Source organism: Chiroxiphia lanceolata, chromosome 10 (genome assembly GCF_009829145.1).
Source record: "Chiroxiphia lanceolata isolate bChiLan1 chromosome 10, bChiLan1.pri, whole genome shotgun sequence".
In the NCBI taxonomy this organism is placed as follows: Eukaryota; Metazoa; Chordata; class Aves; order Passeriformes; family Pipridae; genus Chiroxiphia; species Chiroxiphia lanceolata.
In genome coordinates this window covers 21,536,979-21,556,044 of record NC_045646.1, presented here as the reverse complement: position 1 = coordinate 21,556,044, position 19,066 = coordinate 21,536,979, and the positions used below count along the sequence as shown (strand labels likewise).

At 51.0% G+C, this 19,066-nt stretch overlaps 1 protein-coding gene across 2 annotated transcripts; it reads right to left on the bottom strand.

Moving 5' to 3' along the window:
- Positions 1–892: 892 nt before the first annotated feature.
- CLDN18 (claudin 18) lies at positions 893–16,523 on the bottom strand. 2 transcript variants are annotated; one of them, XM_032697925.1, is made up of 5 exons: positions 16,304–16,523; positions 4,327–4,491; positions 2,609–2,714; positions 2,181–2,291; positions 893–1,350 (listed from the first exon to the last, which is right to left on the bottom strand). In XM_032697925.1, exons 1-5 carry the CDS (start codon positions 16,521–16,523, stop codon positions 1,182–1,184), a joined length of 771 nt encoding a protein of 256 aa, XP_032553816.1. In that variant the 3' UTR covers positions 893–1,181. The 2 variants fall into 2 exon arrangements, with proteins under 2 accessions (XP_032553816.1, XP_032553815.1); XM_032697924.1 differs by lacking the exon at positions 16,304–16,523 and adding an exon at positions 8,417–8,636.
- Between the last annotated feature and the right edge of the window lie 2,543 nt (positions 16,524–19,066).

Genomic DNA, 19,066 nt, shown 5'->3' with positions numbered 1-19,066 from the left:
GAGATGCCACCAGCCTGGTGGCAGCTTCACCTGCTGAAGGCCCAGCTCTGGAGGGACGTTCAGCTCCACTCTGAACCCTCCAGAACATCAAACCAACACCAGCATTTCACCAAAACCATTGTGCCAGTGAACTCCTGCAGAGAACTGATAACCATGACGACTGGTGCCAAAACCTCCTGCAGGTGCCCACCAAAGTGGCCACTTGGGAGGGTTTGGAGCCCTTTTTTCTCTCCAATTCATCCCTTTGCTCTGCTCACGGGCACTTTGCAGAGCTTTGTTAGGGTGTGCTCTGGAGCCAGGTGACAGCACAGAGCTCTGCCCTCCCACCTCAGCTCTCACATCCCTTCCTCTGACCCCTTCCAATCAACTTCCTCTCTGATGGCTTGGCTGGAGGAGGCAACATCCCACCAAGGAGTTAATCTTCACATCACTGGGGGAAGAATTAACACAAGCAAGTCCTGGTGTGGGTGTGGAGTTAAATATCTAATGCTCCCTGGGATTTCTGCTCCAAATGTAACTAATTAATTCTAAATGAGAAACTCTCCTGGCCTCATTAAAGATGACATCTGCAGGAACACTGGTCACACACAGAGGCTTGGAGCTGTTACAGCAAAGATCTGTTGTAGGAATAACAATGGATTATTCATATTCCCTGGAGAGATCAGAAGAAATAAATACACTTTGGTATCACGGGTTACAGCAAATGTCTAAGGAACATAAATCAGATTAAATCTCCCAGCAGATCAGTACAACCAGCAAAGCAAAGGTGTGACTGAGCAGGAACAGTCACCAGGGAGGAGAATTCCATGACTGTGGGGTCTGTTTGCATTGGGAACATCCAAAGGGACACGGCTGAATTTACTTCAAATACACAGCTATTACTAAAGGGGAATTTTCACTATTGGAATAACTGGGAGAAGGCACAAGGCACCGCTCCTGGATATCAGTTTATACATAAAACAGGAGCAAAATGTTCTACTCTGAGAGCACCAAAAGGCAGTGTTTTGTTACAGACCTCCTCGTGGCAGGCAGTCCAATAAAACTGATGTCCAGGATGCAACCTCAGAGTAGAAAACACGACAGAAAACACAATCCTGTTCACAGACTGCTTTGGTTGCTGCACTTTTTGCTTCTGAAGTTACAAACACACGAGAGAGCACAAGCTGAGCCCAGAGGGTCTGCTAGACATAGTCGTATTTGGAAGGGTAGGAGCGTCTTCCCTCCTCACTCCGAGGAGCTTCTTCATACCCTGGGCCCTTCCTGGTCTTTGGGTCGGGCTCATAGCCCTTGTAGGGCCCCGTTCTGTAGGAGATGTTCTGTCCTGATGCTTTGTAGGACACGGCTTTGTACCTGGAACAGACACAAAAGGTGCCATCAGGCACTGGGGGGTCTGGGACCACCCGACCTGGCACCCTCTGTTCCTGTTTGCTGCTGGATTTTAGGCAACTTCATCATCACTTGGAGCCACTCAGTGACCTCAAAACCATCCACTCATGGACAGACTGCAAGTCCCTTTCCTGGTTTTCATGGACTTATGATTCCCTTCTCATCAGTAATTCCTTGGTTGAGTGAAGACCCACGTACAAGAACCAGCTGTGTAGGTGTACAAAGTCCTACCTGATGTGGCTGCCCCATCCCTGGAAGTGTTCCAGGCTGGGTTGGATGGGGTTTGGAGCAACCTGGTCTGGTGGGAGGTGTCCCACACGGCAAGGGGTTGGAATTAGATGGTCTTTAAGGTTGCTTTCAACCCAAACCACTCTATGATTCTGCATAAATCATAGGGGTCACCTGATGCAACCCCCACCTTCTAATGATCTGCTGTGCACCTTGCAAATGAAGCTGCAATTAATGGGCCTGACTTCACCAGCACATTGCAAATTTTAGATGTCAGGGTCTCTCTCCTGCTCTATTTGTTTGCAAGTCACACAGTCAGGGAAGGCAAATGGTCCCTTTTGACCCAAAAAGGGCAAGTAAATAAACATGTATTGGTGGAGTTGATGTAGTCCTGGGTTAATGGTGGGACTGGATGGTCTTTTCCAACCTAAATGGTTCTGTAATTCCACCAGCACAGTAACTGTTGTGATGGGGATCTCACAGACAAGTCCTGGGCTGGTTGGGTGCTACCCCAACAGTCAAGGTTTCAGGCAGCACCTTCCCACGTGTCCCACAGCTCAGCTTACCGGGATTCCTCTGGAATCAGCCCTCTGCAAGCCAGGCACATCATGATGCCCCCCACGAGGGCCAGGCCGCCGGCCACCCACCCCACGAAGAGGGCTGAGCCGAAGGTGTACCTGTGGGACAGAGACTGCTCAGGGCTGGGCAGGGGCCAGGCTGCTCCCCCAGAACACACCGAGCCTTGTCATCCTCCCCCAGCCCTGCAGGAGCGCCCAGAAGTCCCTCAATGGGCTCCCCACCTCCTCCTTGAGCTGCAGGAGCAGAGACATCCCAGCCAACATCTCCAGGGCAGGTAAGAGACTTTATCTCCCAAGGGACTGAATCTTCCCAGTCCTGTGACCATCCCAATGCCCTCCCAGATGGACCTTTCCTCTGGCTGCAGCCCTGAGGGAGATCCCCACCGTGGAGCCCCCTGAGCCAGCTGACCACTCACCTGTTCTGGACGTTCTGCATCCCCTGGAACATGCTGGTGGTGGACATCCAGAAGTTTGTGACCAGCATGTTGGCAAACACGGACACGCCGGTGATGGCACACAGGCCTGGACAGGAGAGAGGGACACACTGAGACCCACACGGTTCAAAAGTCACCTGTGGCCTTGGGGAAGCACCTTCCAGCTCTGGAAAGCTGGGTGAGACACTGCTCTGTGTCCTTCAGCAACACAACACGTTACACTTTTCTGCCAGGATTTCCTTGCATTTACAATTCCGACAGCAGGAATGCAGTGTCACCCCCCACAATCCCAAATCAGCCCAGCAGGAATCTTCCTCCTGATGTGTTTTCTCACAGAAAATGAGTTTAACAAACAGATCATTTCAGCAGCTGAAAATATCCAATAGTTCAGTGTTAAAGGTTTGTTTTACAGTGACAAACACGGACAAAAGGTTCCCTGCCAGGAATTATTTTTTTGAGTGGAAAACAGGTTCTCTGCCCCATGGAAGAGGAGATACATTTGGTTCACAACCTGCTCATTGCCAGGTCTGGCAGCCCAGCCTCAAGAGGTGGGACCTTCTTCCATCCATGTGCACAAGGGCTCAGGGTGATGCCCAGCCCTGAGGAGCCTGGCAGGGATGTCAATCCCCTGTTTTCCTTAGCAGAGGGATTCATAGGACCCTTGAACATGGAATCCCAGGATGGTTTAGATTGGAAGGGACCTTAAAGCTCCTCTTATTCCACCCCTTGCCATGGGCAGGGACACCTTTCACTGGATCAGGTTGTTCCAAGCCCCATCCAGCCTGACCTGGGACACTGTGGAAGGAGGAACATATATCTGGATTTTTGGCCCAGATATATGGACTCCAGATCTCCTGGGCATCCAAAGTCCTATTTATCATTCCTACACCCACCAAGACCTCTGGGTCTTTCCCAAAACAATTCCTCACAGCACCAGGGAGGTCTGGGCAAACCTTTAACACTTCTCCCCCTGGTTTGGGGAAGAAACAACCTCCAGCTGGCAGAGGTGTGACCAAGGGCCAGCTCCACCAGGCACATGGGGGCCCAGCTCCTCACCAGCTGAGATTGGGGATTTTAAGGATTTTAGATAGGGGCATTCTCCTTCCATTCATTAGGATTTTAAGGATTTTAGATAGGGGCATTCTCCTTCCATTCATTAGGATATGGATTTGATTTGATTACTATCTCAGAAAAAAAAGAAAGTAGGAAAACCTGTAAGTGATGTGTTAAGCATTTAAAATGAGGTAGTTGGGCAACACTGGGCATTCCTGCAGCCCTCCTGATAACCCAAGGTATTTAAAATTACTTCATAGCTGAGCTATGAAACTTCTAAAATTATTCCTAAAATTATTATGTATAAAGCCTGAAACTCATAAAAAATATGATATATAAATAAAGGATAAAATAGTACATGACAACAACACATATATAACAAATTAAGAGAAATATTTTCCTTTCTATCTGTGGGCTTTTTTTCCAAGTCTTCCTTGTTCTGTCCATACAAATTTCTGGTTTCTGGGGTGTTTTTTTTTTACTAAGCAGAGGTAGAAACCACTTGACCCCAGGAGGCCCAGAGCTGGAGGACAGATGCCAATAACTCCATGAGAGCACCAACGCTTTGGGTGGCTCCAGAGCAGCTGCGTGGAGACCTGGCCACCCTCAATTCCAGGCACAGGGAAAACGGGACACCACCCACTTACCAGCAACAATGAACATGATGCCAGAGGTCAGAGTCATGTTGGCTTTTGCAGAGTCCTCCATGGTCCCGATGCGGATGCACTTGAGGGCAAAGATGCAGACGAGGAGGCCGAGGATGCCCAGGACGATGCCCACGATCATGAGGGCCCTCACGGCCTGGAACATGGCTGTGGAACAGAGGGAGACACGGGCAGTGACTGACAAGAGACTTGCCAGAGCCTGGGAGCATTTTAAAGGCTGGTTCTGTCTGAAAAGATCAGTACTAAGGAAGAAAACCTCGGCAAACGGGCCCTGGGTTTACACTGGAGTGTTATCTCTGTTATCTCTCTGCCCCAGCTTCCCAAGGAGTTTGATGGCTTAGACAGGGTTTTTTATGAATGTTCATCAGTCATGGTTCATTCAGCTGAAATTCATGGAGAAGAGTTAGTGGGGAGCTGGGAGAAGCATGAATTGTTTCATTACTAAATTGACTAAGAAAACACTCTTATTTTTAATCCCTAAGCAGCAACGAAAGCAGACAGCTCCACCCAGCTCTCCATGATACTTCCAGCTACTGCATGGCTCCCAACGCAGTTCTGGATGTTCCTGATCCACAGGAAAGCACATGGCACAGGAGAAGAAGAAAATCATCTTGACAAACATTACACACCAACAAAACTTTGGCCACGACCTCCCTCCCCATATCCCTTCCATGGTGATTTGTAACAGTCCTGTATAAAACTGTCCATGTTCATTAATACAGCGTACAAATGCCCCCAGCCTGAGTTTGTCCAGCAGCTGCCACGAGGTGGGAATGCTTGTCTGGAGGCAGGCTGGGATGCTGGTGGGTCATTCCTGAGGGAGCCGAGGGCTGAAGGCAACAAAACCCCTCAAGACTCCCTAGAAAAATAAAGGGGAGATCAAAGAGAAACTTGCACCTTTAAAAACAGACAAGTGGAGGGGGAAAGGGGATGTGAATACCAAGGTGATTTTCTAATAAAGTGGCACATATCCCATCTTTCCTGCAATCCAGAGCTGGCCCCAGACGCTTCTCCCTCTGCTCTCCCCAGCACAGACAGGGAGGCGGCAGCGCTGGGAGGGGGGGCCGAAAGCATTTCAAGGGCTGTTGGGATCTGGCTGGGACACTTTGCAGCCTCCTCTTGCCCTCCCACGAGCTCTCCCAGCCCTGGGCTCGGCTCTGATGCTCCCCAGGCATGACTGTCCCTCTCCAGGGAAGGTGACTGGGCTCGTGGTGGGGTAAGAAGGGCAAGGAGAGCATTCTGCAGCCCCGGGGACTTCCCTCGGCCTGGCTGCCACCCCTTGGGGTGCCCGGGGAGCACGGAGCAGACTCTGCTGGCTTCGCACAGGGTGGGCAGGAGGGCAGGGGTGGGTGCTGTAAGGCACCAGCACCCCGAGCAGCAGCGCTGGCACCGTGGGCTCACAGAAACAGGCACCCTGCCACCCACGGGCGGGGAACACACCACCCTCTCCCACCGGGGCTGCCTCTTATGACTCAATTTGCCCTTATCAGCCGATAACAAGTGCTAACGAGCCGGGGATTTTCAATCTGCCATTCATCAGCCCCCAGGTGCGAGCTCATTAGCTGTTCTCCAGCGGAGAACAAGGAGCTGCGGATACGCCTTATCAGCCCTCAAAGGTTGTTCCGCAGCACCTGATGGGAAGCACAAAGCTGCAAAGAGAAGAAAAGCTCCATCTCATTTGTCTTTACAACCCCTGAAGTTCCTTTGCAAGTGCCTTTGTTTCAGGGCAGGCAGGAGAGGCTGATAATCCAGGGGTCCTGAAGGAGCTCCTCGTCCCTAACACGGTCCTTCATTCCTGGGTGTTTCCTACAGACCTTGTGGTTCCTTGGTGTTATCATGAGGTGTTTGCAACCCATCAAGAAGGGACCCTAAGCCAAGATCTGACAGAGAGCTTGTTGGTCCCCAGGTTCCTGGTGTGTCCATGGAATGACACAAGAGGCCAAGCCAGGCAGCCGAGGATGTTTTGCTTTTGCTGGAGCACCGAAGTCCACGTTGGTGAATCTCCATAGAAAAGGAGCTGTTGGGAAGGGGAGGGAGTGGAACACAGAGGAAGAAATGCCAAATAGCCATTCCTGTCTCCATGAGAGTGACTTAGGCACCATCTCCACAAAGGGATGGGAAGGAGAAGAAAGTTCTCCCATGGCATGGAGGCCTCTTCATTTGGCTCCTGGGACTGGAAGCCCTTTGGAAGATGAGCACTGAGGCTTCGAGTGCGTTTCCACCAAAAGTCCTCTGAACAGAGGTGAATGACCTCCCACAGCAGGGAGTGGAAGGGTTTAGACAAACAAAATAGGAGAGTAAGGAAAAAAAATAGCCTGAGGAGCAAAGAGCCCTGGAGTTCAGGGCAAGCACAGAAACCACCGGGGTTTGGGATAAACCTTTTGCGTGAGGGGGGAGAACTTGGCTCCGTATCTGCACACCTGATTTCTGTACAAAGGGGTGGTGTCCCACAACCAGGGAACAGCAAAAATTCAAGTTTCTTCACCAAAATAAATGCCAGTGATCTGAAAGCACAGTTTGCATCCCTGTGTTTTCCAGATGTAAGGAAAACCGGAGAGTCCTCTTTCTCCCCAGAGTAGTGAGAGGTGAGGAGCTAAAACAACTTTAAGTCATTTAAGGTAAAAATCACCTGCATTTCTGTTGCTGATACAAAATTTGGAAAAAAAAAAATGGAAATCTGACTTTATGACAAATGATTGATGGGATATAGAAAGTTTAGGGAACAAAAATACAGTCTTTAAGTTAACCTAATTCAAACAGGGGCATTCTTTGCTTATGTTTTAAGGTATTCATCAATTAAATGGACACATAAAGATCCAAACTGACAGAATATCTCTAAGACACAACAGAAATTGCTTGTGATATTGCTTTGCATATTTGCCATATTACCTAAAAATAACTTAAAATGTAAAATCTGGATTAAGATAAATTGACACCAAGAGGATGGTTGCCATTGTCTCACTGCTCTTTGAAAACCAATCGCCTCCACACAGCGTTCTAAAGATATATATAGTGACAACATGTATATATATATATAGTTTGATAAATATATTTGTTATTCCTTAAAACAAATGGTGCCGTAGGAAAAGGGACTCTGAATACCAGGTTTGCTCCTCCAAATGGAAGAGAAGTGGCCTGAGCAATCCTGAAGAAACACAGAGACACATTTACCCCATCTCAGCCCTTGGGACAGTCACGGGCTGTCCTCAGAAAGCAAACCCTGGTCCTTGGCAAAGCTTCCCAGAGGGAAGCCAGGTTGGCATCCCTGAGGATACAGGGCTGGAGCCCACATCCACTCAGAAGGCCTGTGGGCAGCAGTTATTGCTGGGACCTGTTTGCAGTTGGGCACCACAGACACTCCCAGGGCATGTTTCCTGCTGGCTGGCACCAGAGCTCCCAGGCTGGCACGGAGGGCCAGGCTGGCTGCCCCTCTCCCATGGGCCAGGGGCACTGGAATACCCTCCCATGCAGTGGGAGGGCAAAACCAGCTCTTTGGGTAAAATTGGCAAGCAAACAGGAAAATTACACCCCCCTGCAATCGATTCTGCAGCACCAACCATGCCCAGGTAATGTGGAGTGACCCAACACGCCTTCCCCCGCTCCTCACCCTTCCTGCTCGCAGGTGGATTTCTCCAATTCCAGTTTTCCCTTTGGAAAAACCAATTCTTTTCTTTATTCTCTGCCAACACACAGTTCCACGCAGCTGTTTTCCAGGAGTTCCCATTCAAAGGGACAATCCCTGGGGGTTTAAACACCCTCTCTTCCCTCACATCACCGGAGCTGGGCTGATTTATGCCTGAACCTGTGATGCTCAGCCAGAAATCACCCCCGGGTTGCTCCAAGTTTCTCCAAGGTGTAACTTCCACTGAGTAGAGGTATCATTTCGGCAATAAATACACACACACATTTTTACGCTGAGTGGCCCGGAAACGTTATTCCTCCCAAAGGAAACGTTATTCCTCCCAAAGGAATAACTCCTTTGGGAAGCTCCTACTGCTTCATTTTTGGATGAGAACTGCGCAGAGCTACAGGAAGAGCTCCCGGGTCAAACCTGGAGCATGTTTAGCCCTACCTGGCAGCCCGAGGATGGTGAAGTAGGGCCGGCACTCGGTGAAGCCGGAGCTCTGCCTCACGCAGCTCCTCCACAGCCCCTGGTACTGGAAGACAGCAGTGACGGGGTTGTCGTACAGGTCCTGGGTGCTCCACGTGTCCGTGGCCGTGGCCACGATGGTCCCCGCCACGCCCAGCGAGGCCACCAGGAAGCCCATGACCTGGCACAGGGTGGTGGACATGGTGTGTCCCCGGGAGAGCAGCGAGATGCCCGGGGGAGCAGCAGCACTAATGGGAGCAGCTGGGTCCTCTCTCCCCGAGCCACGGGAACGCGGCCGCTCTTATCAGATGCTTTCTGTGGAGCGCTGTTTGCTCAAAGTGTTTTTGCAAGATAGTCCAGTTTCACTCTGGCTGGGGAGGTTTGTGCTGGCAGGGCTGCAGATATGAGCTTTTGTCCTTCAGAGTGCTTGTCCTTCCCCCTTGGAGCAGCCACGTTCTGCCGAGTGTTGAGTAACCCACTTGGGGCCTGTGCCGGCCCCAAACCGAAACCCTGCGCTGCCCCTAGGGCTCCTCCTGCCTTCCTGGCACAGGGAAGGACCATGTTCCCAGGAGAATCCACCCAGGCCACCCTCTGCTTTTGCCATGAGCCCAATACAGGGGATCTCGATACCCCAGCACCCACAGAGGTGTCCCCACAAGAGGCACGATGACGACTGGGGACACCAACAACAACAACCAGGGACACCAGTGGTGCCTCTGGGAGAGGGTGTGGGGCCACCAGCTCAGCCCAAGGACGTGGCTGCTCCCTGCAGGCCCCTGGAGCATCGCTGAGGTTGTGTGGGATGCTGATCATGGCACAACCCAAGGCACCAAGAGCCCAGCAAAGCTCCTCCAGCCCAGCTCTCCACCCGCCCACAGCCCAGCAGCCAACACGTGGCCCCACTGAAACCCTCAGGGGAGGAAGGAGAGCACAGGGACCATTGGGAAATGGCCTTTTTGGGGTGCTTGTCTGTATTGACTGGAAGGATGGTCCTGGAAAAGGGGTGGGGATATAAAAAGCAGGAAATTCATTTCCTCTGCACAGGGGAGAAGTGCTGGGTTTAGAGGAGCCATATAAACCCACCGTGCCACTGCCAGCAGAGCACAGTGAGCTACAAGGACCTTCCAGACTTCACACTCATCCCTCCCCATCTCATACTCCTCTCCACTTATTGCCTTCAGCCCTGACCTAGAAATAAATTCCCACTTTAAGCAGTCCTGGTCCCCCTCCCTGCCACAGGCACCATCAGCACGTGTGGGAGCCACGAGGAAGAGAGGAGAGGCTGTTTCTGTGCATGGAGGAGTTACAACGGGGTTACCACACCTTGGATTTTGCTTCTGCCTCCTGGAGAACTCCCTCCCAGGGCACCCCTTTGGCTCGTGGGGCTGTGCAAGCTGGTGGGCAGCACACAGAGATGTGCTGGGCTCTGCTGGGGCAGCCAGAGCACCATTCCATTGCTGGTGGCCACAAGTCATGGCCACCACTGGCCCAGGCATAAGATGTCTTTGCTTCCAGCAGTTTTATTCAAATTTCCTAATTTTCACTGACTTTGGCAAGTTTATGTCAGAGGAAGGGCTGGCTCTGCCATGTGCCAAGTTGCCAGCAAAACTAATAAGGTGAACAAAACTCACAGCAGGGAGCCCTTGAGAACCAGAGGGGGCAGGAACTGCTTATCCTCTGTGAGGGAGAGGGCATGGGCTAACACTGCTCACCTTGGATGAGAACACTGCTCATCTTTGTGATAAACCGAGGCTGGAGAGGACCTAGAAGCTGGGGGGACAACTAGGGATGGGGAGGACCTGGAAGCCAGGAGGACAGAAAGGGTTCAAATCAGTAATGTGGCTGGTTCTTCATCTCATCCTTTGTGGTCTCCCAGCCAGAATTGTGTCCCAGCCCAGAAAAGCTGGTTGTACCCTACCCCTGATGCTGCTCAGCAGCTCTCCAGGATGACTCTGCTCCTTCCCAAGCCCCAGGACTCGCCTGCTTTCTTCTTACAGTCTGGAGGTAAGAGACCACATCCCTTTTTCCAGGCTGAACCTCTTCAAACCAGGTCAGAGGAACAGCTATTCCTCCCCTTATCCCAAAGGTGGGGCCACCCTGCATCCTGAGTGTGCAACACTGCCCAGAGAAATGATCCCAGAGACTGGTGACAGCTCCAAATAACCCCTGGGGAGGAAAAAGCAAAGGACAGGAGGAGAATTAAAAGGGCAAACCTATTTTTTTTCAGAGCCACCACTCCTTCCTCAAACCCTTCCTGCTGGTTTCAGCTGGATGTAGCTGGAGCAGCTCTTCAAGCCCATCTTTTCTTCTCCTCCTCCACCATTTCTCATCCCAAGCTCCGTTGCTCCCCCAAGACACCTCTTGGAAAGAGGGATATCCCCTGGATGTGCCCTGAGCCAGGGTCTGCCACCCAATCTGTCACCTCACACACCTTTCCTTGGGGACAGAATCTCCTCCTGTTGATGTGAGATGCTGCTTCTCCTCCACCCTCTTACTCAGGGGCACCTAAACCCCAGAGCAACCCAAAAATATCACCAACAGTCTCCAGGAAAGCCCAGGTGGATGAGCCTGGCTTGGATTTTGAGGGCCAGATTGAATCATGTCTCCAAAGAAGATAAACCAGCTCAGGGTTGTGTGTTCCCCACTGAAGCCTCATGTTTGCTCCCTCAAAAATGGAGCTGAAGAAGCAATTTTGGTGATGATGCTCGTGCTGCAGCCCTGAGCTAAGAGCCAGACAAACACCCAGCCACGCCCAGCTCTCCTCATGGTGTCATCTTGGAAGAGTTATTGTGGTTGGGGGGGTTCTGTTTGCTCATCCCTAAAAATATTGGCTAAGGTGTTATCCAGCCATCCCAGCATTTGCTCTTTCTTACTCTCTAATCAGCATCACACTTGGAAACAGTGGGAAGTCAAAGCTCCCACAAACACCTTCCTCAGTGGTTGGTTGAAGCAAAGTTCTGGAGAAAAAACCCAAACTCGTTGCCATCCCACCCCTTCCCCAGCACATTTCCTCTGCCCCTCTCAGATATTCTGATTTTAAGCTTAGCTTTAAAGGTTGTTTCTGAACCACTCAGGGAAAAATATGTTTCCCTTTGCAAAAACTCATCATCCCATTTCCCCAGAGAACAGAAGGTCAGCTGGGAGTTTTACCTGGGCTGTTGGCTCAGAGCACACCCCAAGAGGTGGTTGGGTGATAGGAAAGCTGTAGGACAAGTCTAAGCATCTTTAGCACCACCTGATGCTCCTCTCCAGCCACCTGTGGGAGATGTCCACAGCCAGGAGTGGCTGAAGGATGGATTGCTCTCCAGCTTACTGGTTGAAAGCTTGGGCCAGAGGGTTTCCCATGTCCCGTGGAAACGCTGGGAAGGGGCTCGGTGAGGACACAGCTCTTGCCAAGGCCAAGCTCCCTCTCCAAGGAGCAGAGAACGGGGCTCCCATGGCTATTGGGATATCTCCAGTGGTTTACCCAAACCAGGGGAAGGAAGGGGGCTTTGTGCCCACTCCCCTCTACCCCCTTTCTCTCAGCTCACATTTGTTTTATCTGCCCAGGCGTCGACTCTCCGTTATCTCAGACCGTTCCGGGCCCATGGCAACCCCGCAATGTTATCGCTGCCTCTCCCACAAAAACCACCTACAGCTCATGTTTGCTTTCAAATTTGCAAATAGAACTCACACCCTGCCAGTTGTTCACACCGTTCCAGCTTGTCCAGACCCAGCCAAGGCAAACCCACCCTAATCCCCCTTCTCCCCCTGCCCTCCACTGCTGTGACAACCGCGGGCCCCAGGAGCGTGTGCTCCACCAGGAGAAGGGCTGAACGGCCCTTCTGGAGCTCAGTGGGGAAAGGGGGTCATGGAAGGACCCCATCCCAGCTCAGATCCACCCCACTGGTGTTCAGCTGGTCCAGAGGGTCCTTTGAGGTGGCCCATGAAGCTGCACTGTGCCCCAGATGCCTACGAGCTGTATCCCAGCCCCACATCTCCACAGCCCCTTGGATCTCCCTTGCCTTGCTCCTCTTCCAGCCCTTATCCCAGATCCTTTAGAACACTTTTAACCTGTCTCTCACCTTTGCATGGTGTGAAGGCACAAAACAGTAAGAATGTGACACAAGAACCCAGCTCACGGCCACCTCTTCCCACCCCACGTGTCACTGGGGGTTGGGGTGCCCCAGACCCCTCCAAGAGTCTCCCATTGGCTCTTCCCTCATCCCTACACCTCCTTCAGCTCCTGCTGGGAGTACAACTCCCCCCCAGCCCCATGGATGCCCTTGGTGGGTTTATGGCAAGTCTCCAGCCCACCTGGGCCACCTAAATCCTTCTGTGCACAAAACTGGGTCTCCCAAGGCTTCAAGAAGGTTACAGGAGTTACCCGCAGATATTTCGAAATTCGACTGGGTTAAGGGATTTTAAGCAGCAAAAAGAATTTGGAAGAGACTTTCCTATGGCCACCACCAGTGGAGGATTATGACAGGTCATCAACAGCCCCCATCCTCACAAACTTTGGGCATGAAAGAGTTCCAGGGAGCAGAGATGCTGTTCCTTGGCTGGTGGGATGCCCCGTCTCCAAAAGCAAGGGGTTTGCCACAAAATGTGTGTCGGTTGTAGGAACTCAAAGAGAACCTTGTCAGAACATGGATACAGAAGGAAGGAAATGCAGAGAAGCCAATGTTAATAATAATTCCTTGACAGGAATTCTCCTAAGGAAGATCCATGCACCTCTGCCACCCTCTCTCACCAGCCACCTGAGAGCAGCTGTGTCACAGAGAAGTCATGGTTACATTCCCAGGGATTGGTTTCACTCTGACCCCTCTAACATGGACATTTTTACTGGTTGGAGAAGTTTAACAGGCTGCTCTCAGGCTTTCAAAGCTTGCTGTTGGAAAAGCACAAATATTCCTCTGTTTCAAGCCCCCAGAGCTTTGTTGCCTCAGCCCTTCTGGAAGGGTCGAAAGGGAATGAATTGTCTCCTCAGAAATGGCTGAAGCAGGTTCACTGAGCTGGGAAAAGGACACCAAGAACAAACAGGAAAATCACTGCCCTTGTTCCTGCAGTTTAGCAAACTTGGAAGCAACTGGAAAATGCTCCTTTTAGCAGAAGGTGCCTCTTGATTTCCTCATGAGGTGAAGTTCCCAGCCTTGCCCGAGATCAGCTATGGCTATTTGTGCCTTTTTTGTGTGTTCAAATTCCCTCTGTGTCCTCCAGACCCTCACACAGCAAACCAGCAGCAAAAAAACAACACGAGAAAGCCAAATCAGAGCAAGCAGGTTCAGTTCTCAAGTGACATATTCCACCAGAGACTGACTGTTTATAGCTGAGCAGCAAAGAACCCGGGTTATTTCTCATTTTCATCTATTATCTTGATTTTTCCTCCATCTATTTGAAATTAAAATTCCCAACCAAATTGAAGGTAGATGATGGGCAAGACAGGTTTAATCTTTGCTAGGGGAGCGAGGGATTGAGGCAGAAAAACCCTTGGAAAGCAAAACTTCCTCGATGTGCTCAGGTCACCTCGCTGCTTGTGAGAGTCCTATTATTTTTATTCACTCTGGCACTATTGTTCCCAATATAAATTGCCATTGTCAGAATAATAAATAGGGGTTTATAATGGAAATGCTGACAAACCATTAACCATGGGGTGGGTAGAGAGGGGGGTTTAATGGCGAGTGAGGTGAAAATAAACACGGGGAGGATGCTCTTAAATAATATCTTAAATTAATAATTTGATTTTTTAGCCTCATTTCCCCCCCACTCTGGTTGGGATAAAGTTGCCCTTTGCTGGTGGTGGGTGGGAAGAAACGCCTTTAGGAGCAGATGGATCTGGGAGATGGAGCCAATCCATAAAACACAGCAATGGGGAGAGTGGGTTTGTGGCTCCTCCAGAGACTGGGAAGTGTCAGCCAATCTATAACAGGAGGGGGAAACGGGAGCAGGGAGGGGGGGACTTCTGAAGAATTCATTAAAAAGAAAGGAAAAAATTCCACCTCATTTTGTAGGGCAGAGCTGATAACACCGGTCACAAAAAGCACATAAATATTCATGTTCCCACAGCTCCCCCACAGCCCTGAGGGTGGAGATGGCAAATTTGGGGGGTTCAGGCACCCACCTACCTTTATATTCAGATTTATTTTAAATTTCTTTTTTCGGGGTCTTTTAAATTTCTTTTTTGGGGTCTTCTACATTTCTTTCTTGGGGTCTTTTAAATTTCTTTCTTGGGGTCTTTTAAACCCATTTTTGTGGGTGGCAGCCGAAACCTGGCAAACCCAGCTGGGAATTCCACCATAAGGTGATGGTTTCCCTGGAAATCCTGATATTTAGGATAGGATGCTCATTTCTGTCATTCCTGGGAGGGATCCACGGAGCTTGCGGGACGGAGGTGAGGAATCCCAGACTCATGGAATCACAGATTCATGGAATCACAGGTTGGAAAGGACCTCAAAGACCATCTAATTCCAACCCCCTGCCACGGGCAGGGACACGAACAGACTGAACTCCCACAGCCTGTCTCAAAGCAGGAAAATCTTGCTCCTGCAGGAAATCCACCCCCCCAACATTTCCATTTTAGAAAACTAACACCCACCCTATAGACACCAGTCTGCAGGTTTGGGAATTGCCAAAAAAATCCCTTTTTTTCTTTTTGCTGTAATGCTGAGCTTAGCGACAAAGATATTTGGAAAGAACAAAACCCCCCAAATCTCAACTAGTCTGGTTTCTTCAAAGATTAAAGCAGTTCCCAGAGCTGAACACTTGAAAAGTTTAATTGCTTCTTCCTTGGAGTCACATTTTTTTGTCATTTTAAGCTTTTAGAGCAGCAGAATTGAGGCGGTTCTGCGGCGTGTTGTGGGTGTATCTGTGTGTGGGGAGGATTTGGGTTTTTACACTTCAATTTATTCTTCATGTGGCAACTTTAATCTCTTTATAGAACCATAAAGGTTGGAAAAGTCCTCTAAGACCATCGAGTCCAACCATTAAACCAGTAATTAGTTGCTGGAGTCGAGTTTTACCAACCTGTCCTGCCCTTTGCTCCACGAGTTTTCCCTCGGGGAAGCTGCTCAGCTTTGCTGACTGTGATGGAACACAAGCCCTGCACAAACACCCTTCTTTGGATGTCCAGGCAGGATCAGGCTTGTTTCCTTCTAGGAAAACACATCCCTGGCACATGCTCTGGGATGTTGCAGCACATCCAACACCAGACAGCAGCTTTTCCCTCCATCCTCGCTGTGTCAAAGCACAGAGGCCAGATGGGTGTTAACAGCCTAAGTGCCTTTTTTCTCACTGTATTAAGGCAAGAAAAACCCCCAGATAATCCTGTTGTAACCTAATTGTTTGTACCCCGAGATACTCTGGGCACAACCAGCCCAGGAATGATTCCCGTGGAAGAAGAAAACTGGAACCAAAGGAGAATTAGGGGGAAATCCAGCCTGGTGGTGTTAGCCCGTCCCGAAATACTGTGAGCCAAACTGTGACATATCCTCTTAGGAAAGGATCTGCTCCAGTGACAAGAATATTAGTGGCTTCTGGTGGGAAGCCACACAGCTGGAATTCTGCAGGAGGAATCAACCCCACGGCGCAAGGGATGAGTGGCCCCACGGAGCAGCTCTGGACAAACCTCAGGAACATGATCCAGAATCAGCTGGGGTGAGTTTTGCTGATCCTCCCCACTCTGGTTAGGACAGAGTTGCTTGGCCACGGGAGGGGGCTTGGGTGAAGGTCTCTCCAAGGGACCTGTTACCCAAACCGGGGGAGCACCCGAGATCCTTTCTGGCTGGAATTCGGGGTTCCCGCTCTGCACTGAAAACCACCCATCACAGCCACTCCCACAGAGCTGCTGGCAGGTGCCCCCCACCCCCTGCCCTGTGAGCCAGCGGGCCCTACCTGGCAGCCCCAGGATGGTGAAGTACCCTCGGCATTCCGTGAATCCGGAGCTCTCCCGCACGCACGTGCGCCACAGGCCCTGGTAGTTGAACACGGCGGTCACCGGGTTGTTGTACAGGTCCTGGGTGCTCCACTGGTCCATGCAGGTGGATGCGATGATGCCCCCGATGCCCAGGGCAGACACCACGAAGCCCATGGACTGGCAGATGGTGACGGACATGGTGCCAGGCGAGCAGGAGCCTCCCCGAGCCGGGTGTGGGGCAGGCAGCCAGGGCACGGGGCACTTTTAGCTGGAGGCAGCGCCTACGTCACGGATGGAGTCAGGAGAGGCCTGGTTGGCACCACACGAACCTCCCCTTCCCTTTATCTGTTTCTGGTGAGATAATTTTCCCTCGCCCGGTACCAAGAGCCGTTTGTTCCGTGAACGCCTCGCTCTCTGTTTACCTTCTCCCTCCAGGCAGAGGTGCAGCCAGCACAGGTCCCATGGGAACCAGCAGATCCCTCTGGAACAGCCAGTGGAGAGATCCCGCAGGAGCAACTCTGAGCTCCGGGAGAACAAGGACAGAGGTGCCTAAAATGGATGAAACAGATAAAAATTATGGAGAGCCTAATCCTTCCCTGGCAAGGATGATGCTTTTGAGCCAAGGGGAGAGGTTTAGGGTGGATATTAGGAAAAAATTCTTCATGGAAAGGGTTTACTGAGTCCCAGAACTTTCTGAGTTGGAAGGGACCCACAAGGATCATCAAAGCCCAACTCTTAAGCGAATGGCTCACCCAGGGATTGAACCTGCCCTGGCACAGCTGCCCAGGGCAGTGGTGGAGTCCCCATCCCTGGAGGGATTTTAAAGCCCTGTGGATGTGGCACTTGGGGACGTGGATTAATGGTGGCCTTGGCAGTGCTGGGGGATGGTTGGACTTGATGGTCTCAGAGGGCTTTTCCAGCCTGGCTGATCCCATGATTTGTGACTGTGCCTCTGTCTGGGGCTGTTTGCTCTGTTTGCTCCACCAAAACACTTCAGCCAAGCTCAGTGTGTAAAGGAGGGTGTCCCACAGCAAAGGGCAGGCCCTGGGGTTGGGGTGGACCTTGCTGGGGGGAGGGCAGGCTGGGAGCACGTGGGACAGGATGCAGCTTCTGAGGAGGGAATGGGGAAACCTGCAGTTTGCTGGGGGAGCACCAAGGGCAATAAACAAACAGGAGACGCTGGATATCCTCATTCACTTTAAACCCCTCATCCAAATATGAATTGGGACTTGTTTAGATGGACAAAAAAAGAGGGCAAGAAAAGAATGACTTTTCTGCTCCATCCCTCAAAACCTCCTTCCTTGCCCAGTTTTCTGCTGGTACCTGCTTGTGGTTGGAGAGTAAAGGGGGATGTGCAGGAGAGCTGCTCCCCGTGGGAGGGAGGGGATGACAAGCCCTGTTTCAGCAGTGCCAGACTCACACCCGGCACCTGGAGGCTTCAAGAAGGGACCTTCAGAAGAAGTGGAGCTCAGTGGGGTGACATTCAGGTGGTGGAAGTGGAAAGTCATCAGGGAGCATGAAGAGGTGGCCACTGTCATCTGGCTACACTCACCCTTGCTCAAGGGTCTCTCCCAGATGTTCAGTCTGAAGTGTCTCCAGGACTTCCCTGTGAAGCTGCTTCTGAAGAAGATCCAACCTTTTGTGGGAACACCGTGATTGGCTCCTAGAGATTATTTTGGCTCTGCATCTTTTTGGGAGAACCAAGCAAGCTGGAAGGGACCTTGGGAAGTCATCCAGTCCGTTCCCACACCCCAAGCAGAGCAACGCTGTTCCTGAAGCTCTGAGCAGTCATCAGAGAGTATCCATGAGGGAGACGTCACTCTCACTTCAGGTTATTTATCCCAGAGTCTCAGTTATCAATTCTGAAAATGTTCTGCCTAATACTGAAGTTTGTTACACATCAGTCATGAAATTAGTGCCCAAAATTAAACACCAACCAGGGAAAAGACAACTCAACGTGTGTCACCAACAGTCCTCAGGTTCAAAGGTAACGTTACCCCGTTCTCCTCATTTTCCCCAAAAGAACAGTGTTGGTGATTCATGTGCTTTCCTAATCCACTCTCCCTCCCTGGGCTGGTTTTGGGCACAGCGATACCAGTGCTGGTGACACACCTCACCCTGTGCTGGGGCTGGTCATTGCTTTCAGTATCGGTCAACAGAGCTTAATCACGGAAAGCGTTCCCAGTATCACAGAGGAAACACAGAGCCCCAGGCCAGAGCACAAACACACTCCCTGTGTTTGTCACAACTCACCTGGAGACAGAAAAAACTCCTGGCAGCCAAGGATTGTGTTCAGTAAGTTACCTCAAAGGAGAAGTTCACTTTGTGTTCCATCGACTCCGTTTCGTGCGTGTCGGTTCTGGGGTGGGAAGTGCTGCACAGGGACACATCTCGTCCAAATCATCAATCCATTTATTTCAAGGACTCTGCCAATTTACAGCAGGCAGAAGAGTAGGGCCCTGGTGTGTGAGTAGCATCACTCCCAAGCAAAAAGTTCCAAACTGTAACCAAAAGGAGAGTTCTCTCTGCCGAGAGCATCTCACAGTGAAAATACCCAGGGACTGAACTGCTTCAACCACCCAAACTTACCCACTTGATGGGAGAGCACCTTCTCTTCTCAGTTATCTCCCACGACATGGACATGGCAAGGGCAAAGCCTTCCCTGGGTGTTCTTCCTAAGGAATGGTACCACTGGCTGCTCCAAGGAACAGAATCCCAGAATGGGCTGAGTTGGAAGGGAC